This window comes from Pleurodeles waltl, chromosome 4_2, assembly GCF_031143425.1.
Source record: "Pleurodeles waltl isolate 20211129_DDA chromosome 4_2, aPleWal1.hap1.20221129, whole genome shotgun sequence".
Classification (NCBI taxonomy): domain Eukaryota; kingdom Metazoa; phylum Chordata; class Amphibia; order Caudata; family Salamandridae; genus Pleurodeles; species Pleurodeles waltl.
In genome coordinates, this window is record NC_090443.1 from 973185554 (window position 1) to 973208197 (window position 22644).

At 44.7% G+C, this 22644-nt stretch overlaps 1 protein-coding gene across 2 annotated transcripts; it reads right to left on the reverse strand.

The window, feature by feature from the left end:
• Nucleotides 1-786: 786 nt before the first annotated feature.
• DYNLT4 (dynein light chain Tctex-type 4) lies at nt 787-20544 on the reverse strand. Of its 2 annotated transcripts, none has more exons than XM_069232812.1 (2): nt 20260-20544; nt 787-2147 (listed from the first exon to the last, which is right to left on the reverse strand). In XM_069232812.1, exon 2 carries the CDS (start codon nt 2120-2122, stop codon nt 1415-1417), a length of 708 nt encoding a protein of 235 aa, XP_069088913.1. In that variant the 5' UTR covers nt 2123-2147; nt 20260-20544; the 3' UTR covers nt 787-1414. The 2 variants fall into 2 exon arrangements, with proteins under 2 accessions (XP_069088913.1, XP_069088914.1); XM_069232813.1 differs by lacking the exon at nt 20260-20544 and adding an exon at nt 3588-3630.
• Nucleotides 20545-22644: the final 2100 nt, after the last annotated feature.

Here is a 22644-nt window from a genome sequence, read left to right on the forward strand (position 1 = left end):
GGCGCTTGGATTTTTCATATATATATATATATATATATATATATATATACATATATATATATATATATATATATATATATATATATATATATATATATATATATATAAAACACAAAATGTTGTTAGACATCCGAGGCTGCTAATTCGGTAGCGGTCCGGGCGTGGACCTAGCCATCCACTACTTATTTTAAAAATACTTCTGATACCATACAGAAAGTTCCCGGACACCAAATGGAAGTCCAAAATGTTTATTCACCAATGCTTCCTCCCAAAATGACACGTTGCAGCGGTAGCCTTGCTCACATTAGGGTTCTCCAGCAGGGGCACAACAAAGGTCTTTTTACGTTCTTAGTGGAGGGGGCGGAAAGGATGTGTTGTTGTCGAAGAAAGAGTGTGTCCATGAGCAGTCTGCTAACTTTATTTGTGAATTTAAGGACTTTTAATTCTTTGCATCTTTATGTCCTTTTGCAGTGGATATGTGTTCATCAAATCTGTAATGTTTTGTAATATCACAGCCAGTCTAGTAAACAGAAACACCCAAGGTCCCTGCCTTAACATTGCTGACTGAACAATGGTCCTTTATTGAGGTCTAGGGCTTCAGTTGACATGACAAACTAAAAGCCAACAAGAGAGGTTGTATGTATCTGTAGAAAACTAGAAAGCAAAATAGTAACATAATGTAAGGTTACCTATATATTTTAATATCTAATAGCGCCTGGAAACCCTATTGAGTGATTAGCAGTGCTTTATAAATCCTGATTGATTGATTGATTGATTGATAATAGGTTGTTTTTATGATTTATTTTACATTTGACAACCACAGAACGAAAGCATACAGAATACAGAATTTTTTTTGTGGTTTATAAACCCATACATAAAAAGAAGTGCTTGCTTTGTCCAGGTAGCTGGCACCAACATGCATGTTTAGAAACTGGAGCGTATTTTTCATCATGAGACTTTGACCCAGAGTGAGACAGAAACAAAGAAAAGACAGAAAGGAGGGGGAGAAAGAAAGGACAACACTGATAGCAGGAAAAAGCAAGGTTTCAAGAGTGAGCTGAGGCGACAGGGAGGGCAGGGTGGTGAGGCATGAGGAAGAATCAAAGCAGGTGCCCTTGGTATTCAGAAGCCACCGCCTCCAGCAGCATCAGCAGCTGACTCCTAACGAAAGCTCAGGACCCGCCTTGGGCCGCTCTACTTTTTTCTTCAAATTGAGCATTGGTTAAATGAGCGGCCACTGGTTTATCTCATATAGATAATCCCACAAAATATGTTTATTACAATTAAACACTAAGAAAAGACTTTCCTTCCATTTGCATAGCCGTTTTCCCATGGCATTCAGTGTCAGCCATGTTGACTAAGCTTTGAACTTGCGGAGTGAGCTTCTGATGGTTGTGAAGGGGTTAAGGATGTTTTAATCAAAGTAAAGACCATGCACAGTAGCAATGGCGAACAGAGACGGGTTTGTGAAAGAGGCAGAAGCAAAGTTATCATTCTCAGAGTCCCAGAGGGAGCGGCTGGCCATGCGTACCCCTTGGCCACCCATCTGGCCTAGTACGACGTTGCATACTAGCTTGTAGCGTGGGGGGCAGTGCTCCTTCAGTTTGCTGCGGATGAGGTCTGATAGGCTCTGGGACAGCTGGCCAGTGGTTGCTGGGTTATACTTTGTGTCGCCGAGGTGGCCGGCGAGTGTGGACTCGAGCACCCGCTGCACTTGGGAGGCATTAAACCGACAGCCCTCGTCAGGCTGCATCTTGTAGGTGTTCTCAAATTGGATCTCGCGAATGGGTGGATTGAGCGGCAGGCCACTGAAGCTGACTCGGCCATAGTGCATCCACGGGCCAAGGGACAATCGCTTGCCCATAGGCATGGAGAGTGAGTTCTTGCGTGAGAAAGGCATGTTAAAGTTGCTCATGACAGAGCTTCTCCTTGACAGGACTAGTGGTCTTCCATCCATGCTCTTCATGCGCATGAGGGGCCTTGGAGGCATGTCCAACGACTGGGAGCTGCGGCGCGTGGAGAGGGAGGCGGCTCTGGGGCGGGCTCCTGGGCTCTCTGCTGTCAACACCTGATTGAACTGGGCCAGGGCCTCTTGAGACAGAGGATGAGACCTTCCGTCCATGGCCACGTCTGCTAGGCGGAGTCACCTGAAAGATAAGAACAGGGTTTGGGTTTAACATCCTATGAAGTCCTTAAAGCATTCAATGCAGAGATCTATGTGAAACTTGAAGGTCACAGGTCAAAAGTCATGCAAAGACGACTCAGCCTCATATTGGAGGACCATAAAATGATTTTCATTAAATGGGAATGATACCTGGGGATGGGAAAACATCCAATGAAAACCAGACTGCGAAAACCTATGAGATTCCTTTCCACTCACCCATCCACACCAACCCTTACGTTCTTCTTTTGACATGGATGAAGCATGTCTCTCACAGTCAACCTCTCTGCCCCAGAAGTTTGCCATTCACTCAACTACAACTCTGAAACCCCATGTAAGGACATTTTGGAGGGACAGTCAAGGTAGGTTTCTTGGGAACTGTCCATGTTTGGATTTCAGGGATTTTACTGGGCTACTTGGCAGTGGAATGGTCAACCATACGCCAAGTGCAAGTAAAATAACTTCTATCATAGGCACCTACAAGCAAATCAGTTTGTAGAGCAGCTAAACAAGTGCATTATTAAAACTATGCTTCTCTGCTTGCTTCTGTGTTTCATTTTCAACTCATTAGAACATTAGGATCTAATGGTTCATGTCTGTCTCTTCTTCCATTTATCTTGCTTGTCACAAAGTAAATACACGCCACAATCCATGGTTTTTGTTTGAGGCTTTTAAGTACTTTTGTATGCTGAAAAAGGTTAAATTACTAGGAGTCGGGAACCACAGAGGAGAATTATTTGATGAATACGCTATTGATGAGTGGGAACGGGTAACTCTTCAACCTGCCCCCTCACCAATCTTAGGATGCTTTCTTCAACTCAACCTTCAGTTCTCCTTCCTGAGCCCCACTAAAACCATAGCTTGTGACAGGAGGTGCAAACATGAAGACTGAACTATACCAGAACAAGACCAGAGCAGCACACCTCAGGATGTCGGTCGAAGGCTGCTGCGAGACACTCGAATAGCAAACCTCGAAGGGACATGCACGCCAATCAATCTATAGAACCCGAGTACATCAACATCCCCATTACCACCAGAACAGCACCAGAGACAGGACACCAACTCATTCACAGGACCCACCAGCATTGACACCTACAACACCACCACATGCACAACTCACATTCTAACTAGCACTCAACTTATCCAGAAAAATACAGCAACAAAACACCACAGTAGTTCAAGGGATAGCGTGCAACCCCTGCAGGGGTCGCTGTGGACATGCCCAGGACCCACCACTATTCACACCTACAACACCACCACAGGTAAAACTCACATTCTAACTAGCACTCAACTTATCCAGAAAAATACAGCAACAAAACACCACAGTAGTTCAAGGGATAGCGTGCAACCCTTGCAGGGGTCGCCGTGTACATGCCCAGGACCCACCACTATTCACACTCACAACACCACCACAAGTACAACTCACCTTTTGACTAGCACCAGTCCATTGTAAGTTTAGGGTTTGGGCTGTAAGAGGAATTACAATTGGGTGAGTTGCAGAATACAGTGAATACCCACTAACAGGTAATTTAATGGAAACCCCATAATATTTGGAGGGTAGCTTCCCTCTTGGCAAATGCACAGAAGGCCACTGTTGAAGGCAGGGGGTACGTGCTTTTTCAGGGTGGTAAACAGAAAATAAACACTTCATTTTTTTTGTTGAAAGGAATTATTGTGACATGTATTGTTAGTATTTTTACCCTTTGAATTCTACACACAGGCAATTAATCTTTTAACTTGTTGAGTGTTATTTTCTGGCTGTCATTGCTTTTGAAAGTTGGTGAAATATTTTGCATGCATGAAAACCCATATGTTTCAGTGACGTGTAGGAGAAAGTTTCTATACTTCTTGAGAAAATCACGGTTAAATATACCAATGTGCATATCCAGATGATTTTTCTGTGTAAGTTTGCATGAATATATTGTGGCAAGCAGGAGTACTTTGTAAACCTATGGCTGTTGCAGATATCCAGGCAAACGTTTGATGCTCTTTGTGAACCCCAAGGTGAGACATATTTTGCTTGCAACGCTTTGCTCATTGTATTTTTCTGAGGCCCACCCCACCTGAGCGGTGCACCAAACCGGAACCAGCTCTACCTTGAGAAGTGGCACACCTGTGCACCACTAGCCATAACTTTGCCAAACATGAGACGTGTGAGGGCCCCGAAACCAGACACAGTCTGCAGGCATCTAATGGATGTATCTCACATCAACTGAAGGTACCTGAGGATTGGAAGCCAACACTGTCCGAATAGAAGCGGGCGGCGTAGAGGTACCCGGTGGCGGTACTCACCTGCACACCTGGGGGGCATCACCAGAACCCAGGGTGTGTCTATGGGAGACCTGACCTCGCTTCCGGGAGACGTACACAGCACTGGAGACGAGAACGCCTAACATCTGGGGACTGTGGTGGCAGTGGCGACTTCAGTCACTCTCTGTCGGTACCCTTGCGGTAGGGAGCAGAGAAAACCCTGGTCATGTATCCAATATATCACAGCATCAAACATATACCCTTCCTCTCCCATATATAACAACATCAAACCTATACCCCTCTCTCCAATATACCACAACATCAAGCATGCAACATCACTCTCCAATATATCACATCAAACATATACCCCCTCTCCAATGTATCACAACAAACCTACACCCCTCTCTCCAAAATATCACATCAAACACACAAAATCCCTCTCCAATATATCACATCCAACATATATCCCCTCTCCAATATATCACAACATCAACCATACAACATCACTCTCCAACATATCACATCAAATATATACCCCTTCTCCAATATATAACATCAACCATATAACATCACTCTCCAATATATAACACCAAACCTATACCCCCTTTCCAATATACAACATCAAACATACAACATCACTCTCCCAATATATAACGCCAAACCTATACCCCTCTCTCCAATATATCACAACATCAAACGTGTACCCCTTCTCCAATATATCACAAAAAACCTACACCCCTCTCTCCAATATATCACATCCAACATATACCCTCCCTCTCCAATATATCACAACATCAAAACTATACCCCGCTCTCCAATATACCACAACATCAATCATACAACATCACTCTCCAATATATCACAGCATCAAAGATATACCCTCCCTCTCCAATGTATCACAACAAACTTACACCCCTCTCTCCACAATATCACATCAAACACACAATATCCCTCTCCAATATATCACATCCAACATATATCCCCTCTCCAATATATCACAACATCAACCATACAACATCACTCTCCAATATATCACATCAAACATATACCCCTTCTCCAATATATAACATCAACCATATAATATCACTCTCCAATATATAACACCAAACCTATACCCCCTTTCCAATATACAACATCAAACATACAACATCACTCTCCCAATATATAACGCCAAACCTATACCCCTCTCTCCAATATATCACAACATCAAACGTGTACCCCTTCTCCAATATATCACAACAAACCTACACCCCTCTCTCCAATATATCACATCCAACATATACCCTCCCTCTCCAATATATCACAACATCAAAACTATACCCCACTCTCCAATATACCACAACATCAATCATACAACATCACTCTCCAATATACCACAACATCAATCATACTACATCACTCTCCAATATATCACAGCATCAAACATATACCCTCCCTCTCCAATGTATCACAACAAACCTACACCCCTCTCTCCAAAATATCACATCAAACACACAATATCCCTCTCCAATATATCACATCCAACATATACCCCCTCTCCAATATATCACAACATAAACCATACAACATCACTCTCCAATATATCACATCAAACATATACCCCTTCTCCAATATATAACAACATCAACCATATAACATCACTTTCCAATATATAACACCAAACATATACTCCCTTTCCAATATACCACATCAAACATACATCACTCTCCCAATATATAACGCCAAACCTATACCCCTCTCCAATATATCACAACCAACATATACCCTCCCTCTCCAATATATAACAACATCAAATCTATACCCCTCTCTCCAGTATACCACAACATCATACTACATCACTCTCCAATATATCACAACATCAAACATATACCCCTGCTCCAATATATCACAACAAACCTACACCCCTCTCTCCAATATATCACATCAAACACACAAAATCCCTCTCCAATATATAACATCATACCTATACCCCCTCTCCAATATACCAGAAAATCAGCCATACAACATCACTCTCCAATATATAACAACACAAAATATATACCCCCCTCTCCAATATACCACAACATCAACCATACATCACTCTCCAATATATAACATCAAACATATACCCCCTCTCCAATATATCACAACATCAAACATATACCCCCTCTCCAATATATCACAACAAATCTACACCTCCCTTTCCAATATATCACAACACATAAACACGCAAAATCCTTCTTCAATATATAACAACATCAAACATATACCCCCCATCCAATAAACCACAACAACAACCATACAACATCACTCTCCAATATATAACAACACCAAACATATACCCCCTCTCCAATATATAACAACACCAAACATATACCCCCTCTCCAATATATCACAACATCAAACATATACCCCCTCTCCAATATATCACAACATCAACCATACAACATCACTCTCCATTATATCACATCAAACATATAACCCCTCTCCAATATATCACACCAAACATATAACCCCTTCTCCCCAATATATCACAACATCAAATACAAAACACCCTCTCCAAAATATCATATCAAACATAAACACCCTCTCCAATGTATTGCACTAAACATAAAACATTCCTCTTCAATATATCACAACATAAAACATATACCCCCTCTCCAATATATCACAACAAACCTACACCTCCCTCTCCAATATATCACATCATACACACAAGATCCCTCTCCAATATATCACATCATCAAACATATACCCTTCCTCTCCAATATATAACAACATCAAACATACAACATCCCTCTCCAATATATCACATCAAACATATAACCCCTCTCCAATATATAACACCAAACATATAACCCCTTCTCCCCAATATATCACATCAAACATATACACCCGCTCCAAAATATCATATCAAACATAAACCCCCTCTCCAATATATCAGAACATCAAACATAAAACATTCCTCTTCAATATATAACAAAATCAAATATATACCCCCTCTCTAATATATCACACCAAACATGTACCTTCCCTGTCCAATATATCACATCCAACATATACCCTCCCTCTGTAATATATCACAACATCAAACATACAACATCCCTCTCCAATATATCACATCAAACATATAACCCCTCTCCAATATATCACGCCAAACATATAACCCCTTCTCCTCAATATATCACAACATCAAACATATACACCCTCTCCAAAATATCACATCAAACCTATACCCTCCATCTCCAATATATCACATCAAACCTATACCCTCCATCTCTAATATACCCCAACATCAAACAAATACCCCATCTCCAATATATCACATCAAACCTATACCCTCCATCTCCAATATATCACATCAAACAAACACCCTCCCTCTCTAATATACCCCAACATCAAACATATAACCCCAATACAATATATCACATCAAACCTATACCCTCCATCTCCAATATATCACGTCAAACAAACACCCTCCCTCTCTAATATAGCCGAACATCAAACAAATACCCCCTCTCCAATATATCACATCAAACCTATACCTTCCATCTCCAATATATCACATCAAACACCATCCCTCTCTAAAATACCCCAACATCAAAAAAATACCCCCTCTCCAGTATATCATTGTATACCCCCTCTCCAATATATCTCGTCAAACCTATTTTTTTTTTAGAAATTTCGCATAATTAAAATTAACTAGCTACATGCTGCTAGTCATGACCACAGCTGGTCTCCAATCACCCCAACTCATCCTCGCTCAAGAGTTCTTGTTACTATCCACCTTTTCCTGTCTAAACATTCTAACAGGAAGAGGTGTCAGGTTCCAGAGCTTCTGAATGCCGCAGGGTCCTAGTGTCCACTTTGGATGACTGTGTATATGCCACAAGCATGCCCTGATGTAACTTCCACTTCTCTCATGCCCTTCTTGTGTTCCTACTTACTCTCTTGTCCCCCTAGCATTATAAACACTGTTCAAGTAACAAATCTGAAACATGAGCTGATGGTGTGTGTGACTGCGTGTATGTGTGTGCAGATGTCAGTGGTTGTGTGAGTAGGGGTGCGTGTGTGCCCTTCGGGGGAGGGCGTGAGTGCACAGGTGTGAGTCAGTGTAAGCACGTGTGTTAGTGTCAGCAGCATAGGTTTGTGTATCTGCATGGGTGTAGGGGGTGTGCGTTTGTATGTTTGTGAATCAGTCACACCTGATGGGGACTATACCAGTCATCATGGTGAAGGGACAGTATGACTGAACTGAGTGCACTACAGGCAGCTGTTCTCACGACTTTCATGTGATTAAGGGTCTTTTTTTTAGACGCAAATTCGACGCAAAACTAACTCCATATTTATACTTTGGCGTTAGACGCGTCTAGCGCCAAAGTTCATGGAGTTAGCGTCATTTTTTTGCGTGAACACCTTGCTTGCGTTAATGATATGCAAGGTAGGCGTTCCCGTCTTAAAAAATGACTCCGATGCATATGCGTCGTATTTATACTCCCGGGCAAAAATGACGCCCGGGAGTGGGCGGGTCTAAAAAACCCGTATTAGCGCCGGATTTTAGCGCCTGGGTCAGGGCAGGCGTTAAGGGACCTGTGGGCTCAGAATGAGCCCAGAGGTGCCCTCCCCTGCCCCCAGGGACACCCCCTGCCACCCTTGCCCACCCCAGGAGGACACCCAAGGATGGAGGGACCCACCCCAGGGACATTAAGGTAAGTCCAGGTAAGTATTTTTTTTAATTTTTTTTTGTGGCATAGGGGGGCCTGATTTGTGCCCCCCTACATGCCACTATGCCCAATGACCATGCCCAGGGGACAGAAGTCCCCTGGGCATGGCCATTGGGCAAGGGGGCATGACTCCTGTCTTTGCTAAGACAGGAGTCATTTCAATGGGGGATGGGCGTCGTAAAAAAATGGCGCAAATCGGGTTGTGGCGATTTTTTTGCCTCAGCCTGACTTGCACCATTTGTGGACGCCCATACGCCATTTTCCCCCTACGCCGGCGCTGCCTGGTGTACGTCGTTTTTTTTAACGCACACCAGACAGCGCTGTTTTGCGTCAAAAAGTATAAATATGGCCCTAAGCATTTAAAAGTGTGTTTTTCAAATGTTTTAATATAGCCTTAGAACCCGCCGTAGCGGGCTCTACCGGCTATTAAAGACCCGCTCCCCGCATTTAACAAGGGAGAGGGACTTTAATAGCCGGTAGAGCCCGCTACGGCGGGTTCTAAGGCTATTAGAACATTCTGCCACACAGGGCAGAATGTTCTATTAAAAAAAAAATGTTCACGGAGCCCGAGGGGATTAAAATCCCCTCGGGCTCCGTGAGGCTTTGTTCACAGCTCTTGCTGTGAACAAAGAGAACATTGGAATGTTGGCGCTGCGGGCTTTTACCGGCCAGTAAAAGCCCGCAGCACTCCATTGTTTTCAATGGAGCCTCCAGCATTCCAATGTTCTAATACAGAAACATTTACTTTGTGACTCAACACCACACACTTCAGTGTACAAGTGGAGACTAGCGCCCAGATTTATTAAGCACTTGCACTGTCCTTGTGTCAGACAAGTCGACACAAGGCAACACAAGTGCTTAAGTGACATTCACATAGCCACGTAAATTGATATTTACAGGGCATCACATCACTTTTAGTGCCTTGCGCAGCCTCGCGTAACACTGCATTGGGGAGACATTACATGGGTGGAGCATGGACATTCTCGTGCACCCCCCCATGTATTTTGGTGCAAACCCAGATTTACTAAAGTCAGTAAACCTGGGTTCATGGAAAATTGTGCGCCTACATGAGCTTGGCGTAGCGAGCAGAAATAGATTTACTTCTCAATACTTTCTCCTTTGCATTTTGCTGCACACATAATAAGAATAATACGCCTCTAAGGGTTGTTTAAAAAACAAAATCCTGTTCACAGCGCACTTAGGTGAAAGGGTGCCTGCAGTTGGCGCTAGGCAACTACAAGTGCGCCAGTCAAGAAGTGAGCTAAACAGGGCCATATCTTTGTAAATATGTCGCGGTTCAGCTCTCTTCCCTTTATGCTACGCAATGTGTTATGTTGCATGAAAGATTAGTAAATCTGGGTCTACGAAGGTGTAGAATAAGCAACTGGTCCAGTAAAGTGACAAAGTCACACTCAGAACTAGTCTGTGTCAGAAGCAGGTGCCCACGGGCATGGAATAGGTAACCAGTTGCTTGGGATATTTCACATCCCTCCTGTGTGCCAGCATATACTTGACCCGGTTGAGTACCCTGGCACCAGCTGAGGAATTCATTCGGTTGGATGCCTTATTTCAAGAAGCACTAACACCAAGTTTTTGGCAGAACCATGGTGGGAGAATTTGCTGAAGCCTTTGTGTGTTTGCTCTTTTTCCTGCTGTGGTTTGACCGTCTTCATCTAGGGTTCGCCCATCTCTGTTCTGGGGTACACAGAGCTCCAGATAATCAGTAAACAGGAGAAATAGGGATGAATTAAACCGTGCACTAAGGTAGACACAGGCAGAAGTACCCCGAAATAGACAAAAACAAGTTTCCTTGACAATAAAAATACATTTTAAGCAGCATTGCTGAGATATAGAGTGATACATTACATAGGACACACTTCTGAACTTAAGCAAGGGCTTTTTGTTATTTGTTGCTTGAGATATGCACGCCTCTATGCCATCTTAAAAGGTGGTACCTGTGTTTTCAGAGTGACTCATCTTTACAGCAGATGGCTAGTTGCTTGCCAGTGTGACTGACATCTCACTCTCAACAATAGAGACTGCAGCCAGCTCCTCCCTTCACCCCTGCCACTTACCAAATGGTGGTCCTACAGGAAGATTATCAGGAGGGACTTTCCGCAAAAGAACCTAATGGAATTTCTATAGGAGCCATGTCTTCTCTGTCCCCACTACAGTGTCAAGATCTCCTCCCTTCTGCATCTCTCCTGATGCACTTCCACTGTCTGGCAAATCATCCTCACCCCCGCCCTGTCCACCGGGATATGCCAGGGACTTCCAAAATTGAAACCGCAGGTCTCTATCACTCTGCTTCACTTGTACATACCTATTCGTACAATACAAACAATACACTGGCCAAATATGCACAACATACACTTGGGATGTTAGCTCTAGGTAGCTTTTGTATCAGTGCTTGCTCTGCGGCGCTGTAGAAACAATCTAGAATGGGATCAGGTCACCAAACAAGACACCCCCTTCCAGTGCCAAATAACAGATTTTAGTGAGTTGGGGGTGAGTGCAAAAACTTTAATACAGAATAATGACGAGCGATCTTTAAATGAGACCTTCCTATTTCTGCGCCAAATCCCCTTGTGTAGCGTACAAACCTGTTCCAAGGTTAAGGTTCTTCAGACCATGTTCCAAAGGGTTGTCCTAAGCTTGGCACACAGCACATGAGGGCTCCTTCTGTTTAAAGGATGTGTAAACTTGGACTTGCTTTTTTACGCTGTCTGCCCCAAATATGGAGCATTGTGTATAATGTTGTTTTTTTCTACTGCTTACATCCTCAGATTGCTTGCTATCTGAGAAAGCCGTCTCCTAGTCTACCCCTAAAGTCCAGAATGAAAAATTGACCTTGATTTACTTCTGCTTGATTTTCCTCCATTTTTTCAAAGTGACCCTCTCCTCTCCCTCCATCCTCTGCATGCCTTCTATTTCTGAGAATGGCCCCCTCTGAATCTCCCACCTGCCTGCCTTATTCTCTCGTACTGCAGTTCTGCAATTGGCAGATTCCGCATTTCATACCTCACAACCACCTCTCCTCTTTAAAACCACATCCCTGTTACTAACACAACCCAATCACCGCAAACCCACCTAACCCAACAATCACTCACCTTAAACCACATAGTCCCCACTAATTATCACACCTGACGGTGTTATTCTAATGTATGGCAAAGTAACAGAAGTAAATGCATGCATTTTGTTTCTTGAGAGCACACAACTAATTGCAATAACCAATAAGAACCATTGGGTTAACCACTAACTTTGGGTTCCAAAGTAGCATGCTACTCGCCGTAAAGCGCTTCAGCGCCTCTTCATGGTTTGTAAGCGCTATAAAATACAATTACAATCTCTGCGACAACAGATGAGCAGCAGCCAGCAAGAGTGACCCTCTACCCTACAGCAGATGAAATTGGCTGTTATGATTGTCTGACCCATGTCCAGACACCATAAGATAATATATATTCTTACAACAAAAATGTCCCGTTGTTCATAAGCGCGAGTCTCATTCCTACACCAAACGATGACATCCTGCTGAACTAAATGATGTCTCCAACAGAATTTTGTATTACATTTTTTATTTAGTTTTATAAAGCGTTGCATGTCCCCTTGCGGATACTTGTGGGTGCTATTCAGTTACAAGGCACCACTCTGAGTGTGGGTCACTGTGATGTGTCCTTGAAGAGAAATGTGATCAAAGACCATTGGTGCTCCTTCTCTTGTGAACATGGCCCTCAGCTGTCGGAACGTGTGCAGGGTGTTCCAACAACTGTTGCCGCATCCAACGTACACATACCCAAGGGATCAGCTGCAGCTGTCACATCCTCCTGCTGGTGTGAGGGGAGCACAACATTCGGTCCATCAGGCTCCACAGTGCATAGGCTTTGCGTAGTTGGTGACTTTGAAGAAGTTTGTTCCATCACCTGTCCCACACATATATTTCTTCTCCTTGATCCAAGTCTCTCTTGTAGGGATGCACAATGTTTTCCTACTCCACCTTAGTAAAATCACTCCAAGTGGGTGAAAAGGCCGAAGGTTGTTGAGCCACTTACCCATGATCAGATTACACTTCTTGTTACTGATTAGGCTTGAGGTACCTTCTTGAAAAGTACTTTGCTGAAGTGAGAATTGCAAGAAATTGACCTCACTCATCGTTGTGAGCATGCGGTACCCATTACAAAGCTATTGGGAAATAAAAGGCAATACCAACAAAATATTTCAACAAAATAATTTGCCCTAAGTGGACATCCTCTATGGCTGATCGATAGCTTCTTAAAAAGCACTTATAGAGAGCCTGGTTCCATCACCAACCTCAGTCACCAGTACCCCATTGTCCAAAGGCAATATACCTTAGGGCAGTGCTCCCCATACTTTTCAGATCCACGACCCACCTTTTAGAACGACAACCCTTTGTGACTCACCTCTCTTTAATGGACATGATGCAGGCAATTTTAGAACGCAACTAAAGCATTGTATGGTGATGCATTGTCATTTAGAGACAGGAAATGTTTCCATTGAAATGGCAACTAACTCTACACAGACAGTATTACTTATAAAACTGAATACCACTCAAGCAATAATGTGTGGAAACCGAATTTCTGTGAATATTTATCTTTTTTGCATCACCAAGTAAAGTGTCTTGATTTGTTTTGATCCTATGAAAATCTGTTTCCAGCAGAGTGCAGAATTACAAAAAATAATGTGCTTAATTTTTACTTTCCTCACTGCTGAATACATTCCGTTAATTTCCAGGTATTTACATTTTGTTGTGTGTTGCCAAAAAACACACATCCTAAAGGCTTTCCATGCACAGGCCCTCTACTCCACCAAGATTGTCACATAGTTCACTTAAAAACTCCTCTCACAGTGCAGTCAGAGAAAGAAACACCAAACCCATGTTAAAAGAATAAGCAGCAATTTGTCAGAAGACTTGGCCTAACATTCAACCACTATCTTTGAAATAATAAATGTGACAGGTTAAACACAGAATTTAGAGGCATCTTTACTTACTGCTTGGACTTCCCCCACACACCAAAAATCGTCTTGCGACCTATCAGTGGGTCGCAACCCAAACCGGTACCCTAGGGCCTTTACCATTAAGAGTCGTTGACGATATCCATGACAGTTCCTCGCAATCAACCTTCACCTGAAGCTCCCTTTATCGCTGTGGTAACTCTGTTTCCAGTTCCTTCATCAATCTGCCAAATTTTATAGAAGTTCAACAGAATACAAACAGCACGGGTCTCGGACTTGTGCTTTTGCACCCTATTCAGTACCAATAATATAAGTACTTCAGAGTACAAACAGCTTTGTCATCTTTGACTTGTGTCTTTGCTATTTTTTTATTTATTACCATTAATATAAGTAATTTAGAGTACAAAGAGCGCGGTCATCTTTGACTTGTGTGTTTGATTACAATTGATTTCCATTATTATAAGTACATTAGAGTATAAAGAGTCGGCCATCTTTGATATTGTGCCTTTTCTATTTATTTTTATTTATTACCATTAATATAAGTAATTTAGAGTAAAAACAGGGTGCTCATCTTTGACGTGTGCCTTTCTTTGCGATTGAGTACCATTGATATAAGTACATTAGAGTATAAACAAATGGCCATCTTTGACTGTTGCCTTGTTTGTTATTCAGTACAATAATTATAAGTACATTAGAGTACAAACAGCGTGACCATTGTCGGCTTGTGCCTTCGCTATTGAGTACCACAGTGTGGCCAACTTTGACTTGTGCCTTTGTTTGCTATTAAGTACCATGAACATAAGTACATTAGAGAACAAACATCACTGCCATCTTAGACTTCTGCTATAGGTAATAGTAATACCTGTTATTTACAGCTCTTATAAATGACAGCAATGTAGTATGAAATGCTAAGACAACAATACCTTATTAATGTTATCAGTGCTTTTGGTGGTGTAATGTGCTTGCAGCAATAACGCAATACTCTATTTGTCTTCCAGTCACCAAACAAAGGCCCATGTACTAATGTGGTTATTGGATATGTTGCAAGGGATTTCTTTATATTGATATGCACAGGTCATAAATATTTTCAGGTTCTTTGAAATATTTCAATACTACATCTGAGAGGGCAGCATGTCAGCGGAGGAGTGCCTGCTCAGAGTTAAGTCACATTATCAATTTACATCATGTGCTTCAGCAGGTCAATGCTTGTTTTGCATTTTTTGGATGAAAACTTCTGCTTGTTCCTTATCAAAGTGCTCTCTGCTCCGCATGCTTCGGATCCAGCTCTTCTGCGACTGATCCTGAGAAGACAATCTAAGCCCCATCTATTAATGTTTTGCGCAGGCACTTGCACAACACAATGCGATGCAAGAGATAGTGTCAATTTAATTACCATTTTAAAGACCTGCGAGAGCAGTATTAAACTGTGTTGCGTCACACAAAGGGTGTAGTGTTTTGCAGCAACCAAACTATTGCCAAGGGTGTTCTTGCAAAGTGACATGTTTCGCATTGTTGAAACTGACAACTACCTTAGCACACTCTAAAAAACTAGTTTCAGCCATCACACTCACAAATTCTAAAATAGACACAAAATACTTGGGCAATCCAAGGTCTGTTTCATTTACAATCTCAACTTTTGTTTTTACTTGAAAGATTTGTCACCTCAGTACTGGAGGGCCTCCGCTCCTCTGTTCAATTCTGGACCTCCCTTCCATTATCGGTTATGGATAGAATCGCACTTAGCAAACTGATTGTTCTCCCCAGATGCCTGTATGTCATGCAGAATTCACTCTGTTAGCTTCCTCTCGCATTATTCCACCAGCTGGATAGATTATTATTATCCCTAGTCTGGGCGGGTAGAAGATGCAGAGTCTGCCTGGAACTCCTGAAACTGGACCTGGCTAGTGGGGGTCTGGGATTGGCAGGTCTCTACCTGTATCTGGCGGGGCTACTACAGTACGCAGTCCGGTGGTGTGAGGATACTCCTCACTGGGAAAAAGATTTGTTGACTGGCTCGGTCTGTGTGGAGCGACTCCCGCATATACTAATGGGGGGGCTCTAGGGTTCCACAAGGTGCTCCCTATCTGATCGAACAGGTGTCAAGGGCTTGGGAGAGTGCGGATGTGCAGGTTCTCCGCAGGGCGTCTGCTTCCGCTGTGGTGGGTCTGGCCCTTTATCAAAGCTGCTGAGATGATGGATTTTGAGAAGTGGCAAGCAGGGGGTTGTAATAATGCGGGTGACTTATACCACAACAGCACATTAATTACAAGGGAAGAAGCGGAGTCCCTGTTTGGAGTGGGCCGGGAGCAGTTCCTACAGTATGTGAACTTTTCGCAGACGGCCAGAGAGATTTGGGCGACATTTCCAGAGGAGCCGGCTGAATCTCACCTCCTGGTGTCTCTTTTTGATCCGGGAGGTGAACGCGGTCTCCTGTCCCGAATTTATAAAGCTCTCAAGGGAGATAGGCTAACTGGGACACAGAGAAGTAGGGGCTGCTGGGAGGCTGACCTGGGTGTAGCACTCACGGACGGGGAATGGAATAGAGCCTGTTCGCTGGTACAGGATGCGACTAGCAATGCTCGGTTTAAATTGACCCACTTCTATAATTTGCATAAAGCATACCTGACACCCCAGCTCCTGCATAGAATATCCCCCTCAAGACCTGACAGGTGTGGCCGTTGCGGGACTCCGTCGGCTGCATTTGATCATATGGCATGGGTCTGTAGCTCTGTCCAGCCCTTTTGGCATCAAGTAGTGGTGGCACTCAGGGAGGTCACGGCTGTGCGAGTGCAGGTAGCAATGAAACACTGTTTACTGGGCCTGCTCCCTATCCCTAAAAAAAAGGTCGTAAGATGGTGTACAGATTTGCACAATTGGGGCTTATCTTGGTGAAAAGGCATATTTCGATTCGATGGGCACCCCCCGCTGCATGCTGATTGGCTGAGTGACCTGGGTGAATGGGCCACCGCAGAGGAGTCTCGCCTGCGAAGGGTGCAAGTGGTTGAACATGCTGCCCGCAGCTTAGAGCTCTGGCACAACGTGATTACTGAGTTACCCGGTGTGCGGGAGAGTGAGGAGAAAGACCCCTTAACAGACGCTTCCACCTGCTGAGCTCTGTATATAGTTAGTCCATTCACGGAATGAGGTTATGAGTTTTTGAGATACGGTGGGTGTGACTCCAGGGTTGGCTATTGATGTGGGGGTCGTCACGAGTGGAACTCCTCCTCATCCTGGTCCCTGATTTATATATGGACTGTTTTACAGTTGCCCTCCCTCAACTCCCGCCCCCCCCGGCGTTTCTCCCTCCGCCCCTTCCTGGCTGCGTGTGCGTGTTGCCTTCGATGTCATATGGGCGTTGTTGCACATTTTCTGTTCTATCAGTGCTCATCATAATCACAGGGTTCTGTCTGTTCGATAGTTGTGGGATTGGAATGCACTGCACTAGCTGTATATTGGTTGGCTCCACTAATCAATGTACCCATTACGTTTGTGATGGTTGGTTCGACCTCGTCTAGTACTATAAATGTTTATTTCTTTATGCCTACTAGGCTAGCGCACAATACGTGAACCCGGGTGGGGGCCTTGAACGGGTACTGTCATTAGGTGGTCGACTGACTGTATTTTTCCTTAAATGTAATATGCTATGATGTAATGCATAGTTATATGTGTCCCTTTATATGCATAAATAAACAAGTAAAAAAAAAAAAAAAGATTTATCAGCTCACAAATCCATATGCTCCATGAAAATAACAGTTCACCCTAGAATCATTGATCATGCTTCGGACTGGCGACAGAAACATGGGGGACCCACACGGGTGTTTGAGGAAACCTCTTGAGGTCTCCTCAAATACCCTCAAGAAGATGGAAGAATTGTGCCCGGATCCTTTCAGAACGGTCAACGGCGTGCAGCACTGGAAGTCAAGGCCAAAAGATTTCCCAAGACATTGAAACTCCAGCAGAACCTTGGCCAAACATTACAATGACAGGCTTTCTCTACACTGAGAGTGCCCAACAAATACAGAGGGGTGAGTGTGTGTGGGATGTAGCAGCTGTTTCATCTAGAGAAGTGGTTCTTAATCGTTTGATGTATGTGGACCCCGAATGAATCACTAATGGAAGCCGGAGACCCACGCATAGGCAATTTCTATGATCTGTACCTCAAAACATTAAACAGAAATAAATAAACAAATATAGATCAACCAAATACACAAATTATGGAATATTTTATTTAAAGTACAAACAAAAAATAAGTGAAAATGTATTTTTTGACAGACAAGGGGATCCTTTTTAAATTTTAGTTCTATTCCTAAAAGACGAAGCAATACGCTAGACTCTAGCAAATCAGTGTTTTGAGTTTTTTTGTGTTCCCGATGCATGCTCTCTTTTTGTCTGTACATACCACTGCTGCTTCAATTAAGGCCACCAATTGTCTATAATTGATTCTGTTCGCTGTGCTTGCACTGCTCCCTCACATCAACTGTGCCACTGAAGAGAAGCAACGTGGTCCCCAACGACAGGGCCGCTAGCTGGTTGCGGGTCACTCCCAGGTGATGCGCACAGAACATACATGAGAGTGTGTAGAGTGAAAGCAAAGTCCAGATGTGGAAATATTGGAACCACTACTATGAAGTGGAAGGCAGGTCTGTGCGTTGTACTGAAAATGTAGAGGTGCAGAGGACTTTGTCAAATGGATTGCAGTGGAAAAGCGGGCAAAGGAGCGGCCATGAAGGTTCCTGCATCTACCGGCCTCTGGAGAACTGGTGACCCAAGTGTAGGATATGACCCAGTGAACACTGAGGCCCAAATTTACTAAGCCTGAGTGTTGCCGTGATGTGCAAAGAGCTTTTAGTAAATATGCCCCTCATTGTTGGAGTCCCTCAGAGATCTTCAAAGCACTTCATTATTTGCCCAAAGAGTCAAAGAAGGGGAGACAGTTCCTGCAGAATTTGGAAAGAGCACCTGGCGTTTCAGGTGGAGTCTACCATGCCCTATGCTAATAAACACTGAAAGCCTCATTTACAAACATTTGGCCCAGGGCAGCGCCGCGAGTCTTTTAGCTGCGCTGCCTTGTGCTAAATAGAAAGGGCAGGAATGCACCGTATTCATGTGCTACCTGTCCTTCCAGCAAGCACCGGCGCAGGAATTGCTGGTGAGTGCCAACGCAGGCCCCCTTGCAACATGGTGCAAGGGTGTTCTCATTGTTGGCATGATTGTTTTTGTCCAGGAAGGGACACCTTTCTGCACATACCAAACAAAGGAGGCGTTTTTCTCTTTCTATGTGTGCTGCAGAATTCAGCACACTTAGAAAGAGGAAAAAAACGAGAAGAAATAAAGTTATTTCTCCTCTTTACGCCTCCCATGGGGAGACGCACAGTTTTGACGCATTTCCAGATTCTTGTCCATCTGGGAATGTGTCAAACCTCATGGGTGTTGAGTGGGAAAACTCACCACAACGCCCATGGAATGCCTCCTTGGCATAGAGTAAGTAATGCTGTGCTTTGCGCTGCCTTGCCTTACTCCATATCTATGAGTCCATGCAAAACTACGCAGAGTGGCTTCGCGTCGCCTCATGGATATGGTTGAGAGGCCTGCTCCACCGGAGTGTCATAAAAAGTGACGCACCACAGTGTCATAAAAAGTCAAACATGCCCTCTAATTGCACTCATCCAACCTAACTTGCAAGGATGACAGTTTGAGCTGGCCCTGCTTGGATCCAGATTCCTGGCACACTTGCTACCCAAGAAGAGTTGCAACAGGCACATTAGCCCGTCTTTGTGACCCAGAGTTTACACACAGGCCTCTGCCACAGACTGGGACAGCTGAGCTGCACTGCAAAGATCACTTTGGGACATAATCTGAACTATCTCACTGGGTCCGAAGCCTGGGAGGAAGGATACACGTGGATTTCTGCAGCACACCGCCTATTGCTAGCCTGGAGTTCCTGGGCTGCACCACACACTGATATTGACTGTAGGGTCAATAAATCTAGGAGTTATCTTGCTAGAATCCCAACCTTTGACATCACTTACAGGATACATATTAATACCCTCAGGAGTACATTACTTACCCACTATACCATCTCGCGGGGAGTTGTGACTAAGAAACCTGTGCAGCAGGCACATAAACCCCACCTGCTATCCCCTTGTGTGGCAGCTCCGGGGCTCCCCTGCTCACCTTGTGGACTGGGCCCTGTGGTGCCAGCTGCTCCGCCGACGATCTTGTGATCCTGGGCGGCCCAGGGGAGCGGGTTTAATACCCAGAGCCCGGGAGGGGGGCGCGCGTGCACGGGCATGTCGGTGGCTCCCGCGGACGCGCACCGATGGACCAGTGAGTCCGCAGGGCTGCGGTAACTGATTGCCCGTGGGGGAGGGGCGCTTCCATGGCAGGCCCTGGGCACCTGGCCGCCACCCAGAGGCACCGTCTCTCTGACAACCCGTGTGTTGTGCTTCTCCTCGCCTGGCTGATGCACCGGGGATTAGGCCGCACCGGGGCCCGGCTGCTGCATTGCAAATGCGCATTTAATCCCCCCATGGCGGGCTGCTAATGCACTGCTATCTGCCAAGCCCCGATGAAAGGGACAGTGTTGTGTTACCTTCGCCTCCGGGCTCCTGCCTCCCTTTCTTCTCTCTGCACTTCCCTCGTCCGTTCTGTTGTGTAAAGTTGAATGGGTTTTATTTCATTATTTAACTGAAAGGGTTTATTTATGTACACAACATCTCCCCGGCTTTATGTCCCCGACCTCCCTGGGATAAGCAATCAGAGCATAAGCAAAGCATTAAGGTTGATGAAAGATGCTGGGTGGGGAGGGACCGGTGACTTTGGGGATGATGGAGGCTACCAATGGCGACAGCCCTGTAAAGCCCTTCAGTCGACTCTACCTCTGCTTGAAACATAGACCGCCATCTTGTCCCAGCATGCCCTGGGAGGAGTCTGAGACCTGGATTCCTTCCGAAGGTAAAACCTCACCCGCAGGTTCTTCCATACACATATTGCCGTAGGTGCTCCCTGGAGTAATTTACACTAGCAATATCACAGGTAATGGTAAAACAAAAATGTGTGCTCTGGACACAGTAAAACCCGCATTAGTTCACATTCCCCATTCCAACTGCAAGGTCAGACTCAGACAAAAAAAACCTTGGGGGGAAATACACAAGGTGTAGTAAGGTTTTTTCCTCTTGGGTCGATTTTACTCCATGCTAATACCAAAAGACTCACAATAAGGGTTTTATTCTGGAGCAATGAAACTCAGACAGCAATCAAGACCTCTCTGAAGCAGTGGAACTCAGATGGTAATCTAGGGCTCTCTGAAGCAGTGGAACTCAGGTGGTAATCTAGGGCTCTCTGAAGCAGTGGAACTCAGATAGTAATCTAGGCTCAGATGGCAATCTAGGCCTCTCTGAAGCAGTGGAACTCAGGTGGTAATCTAGGGCTCTCTGAAGCAGTGGAACTCAGCTGGTAATCTAGGCTCAAATGGCAATCTAGGCCTCTCTAAATCCGTGGAACTCAGGTGGTAATCTAGGCTCATATGGCAATCTAGGCCTCTCTGAAGCAGTGGCACTCAGGTGGTAATCTAGTCCTCTCTGAATCAGTGGAACTCAGGTGGTAATCTAGGCTCAGATGGCAATCTAGGCCTCTCTGAAGCAGTGGAACTCAGGTGGTAATCTAGGGCTCTCTGAAGCAGTGGAACTCAGCTGGTAATCTAGGCTCATACGGCAATCTATGCCTCTCTGAAGCAGTGGAACTCAGGTGGTAATCTAGGCTCAGATGGCAATCTAGGCCTCTCTGAAGCAGTGGAAGTCAGGTGGTAATCTAGGCTCAAATGGCAATCTAGGCCTCTCTGAAGCAGTGGAACTCAGATGGTAATCTAGGCCTCTCTGAAGCAATGGAACTCAGACAGTAATCTAGGCTTCTGAAGCAGTGGAACTCAGATGGTAATCTAGGCTTCAATGGAGTGCTTGTGCATTGCGTTTTCGTTTTAGAGTAGATGCCATCTGCAACAGCTTCATGTAGGTTTAGTCTGGATTTGAAGGGCCTACTTGAGGCATGTCTGGTCAACAGTGGTTTGTCGTAGGTTTAGTCTGACTGGTGCAGGTTTAGTCTGAAACACACAAAAGGTGATGGGACGTTGCTTGCAATAAGTCTAACCACTGGCAATAGCTCAGGATAGCACTCAAACCCATTGCTCTTTTGCTCACCATGCCACCTCAGTTTGGACCACCATATACAAAACAGTCTTGACCCTGCTCCTCATGGAAACAGTCCAGCCCGAACTGCCAAGCCAGGTCCTCCCTGAACCGGTACACAATCAACCCAGAGCTGGGGTGAAACCAATCCTGGGTTGCTTGCAGTTATGGCTCGCAGGAGAGAAAACGGGCATGGGAGCGCGCTGCGTGGCTGGGAGGGAGTGGGGGCAGAAAAAAAAATTAACGTACCTTTTTCCCCGCACCGCACCACTCTTCTCCTCCGTCGCAGGCTGCAGGCAGACACAGGCTCCCAGCCTGACCTGATTTGGCTGGGAGCGCTCAGCCAGGGGGCTCCCAAGCAGGCTCTCTCCAGCCC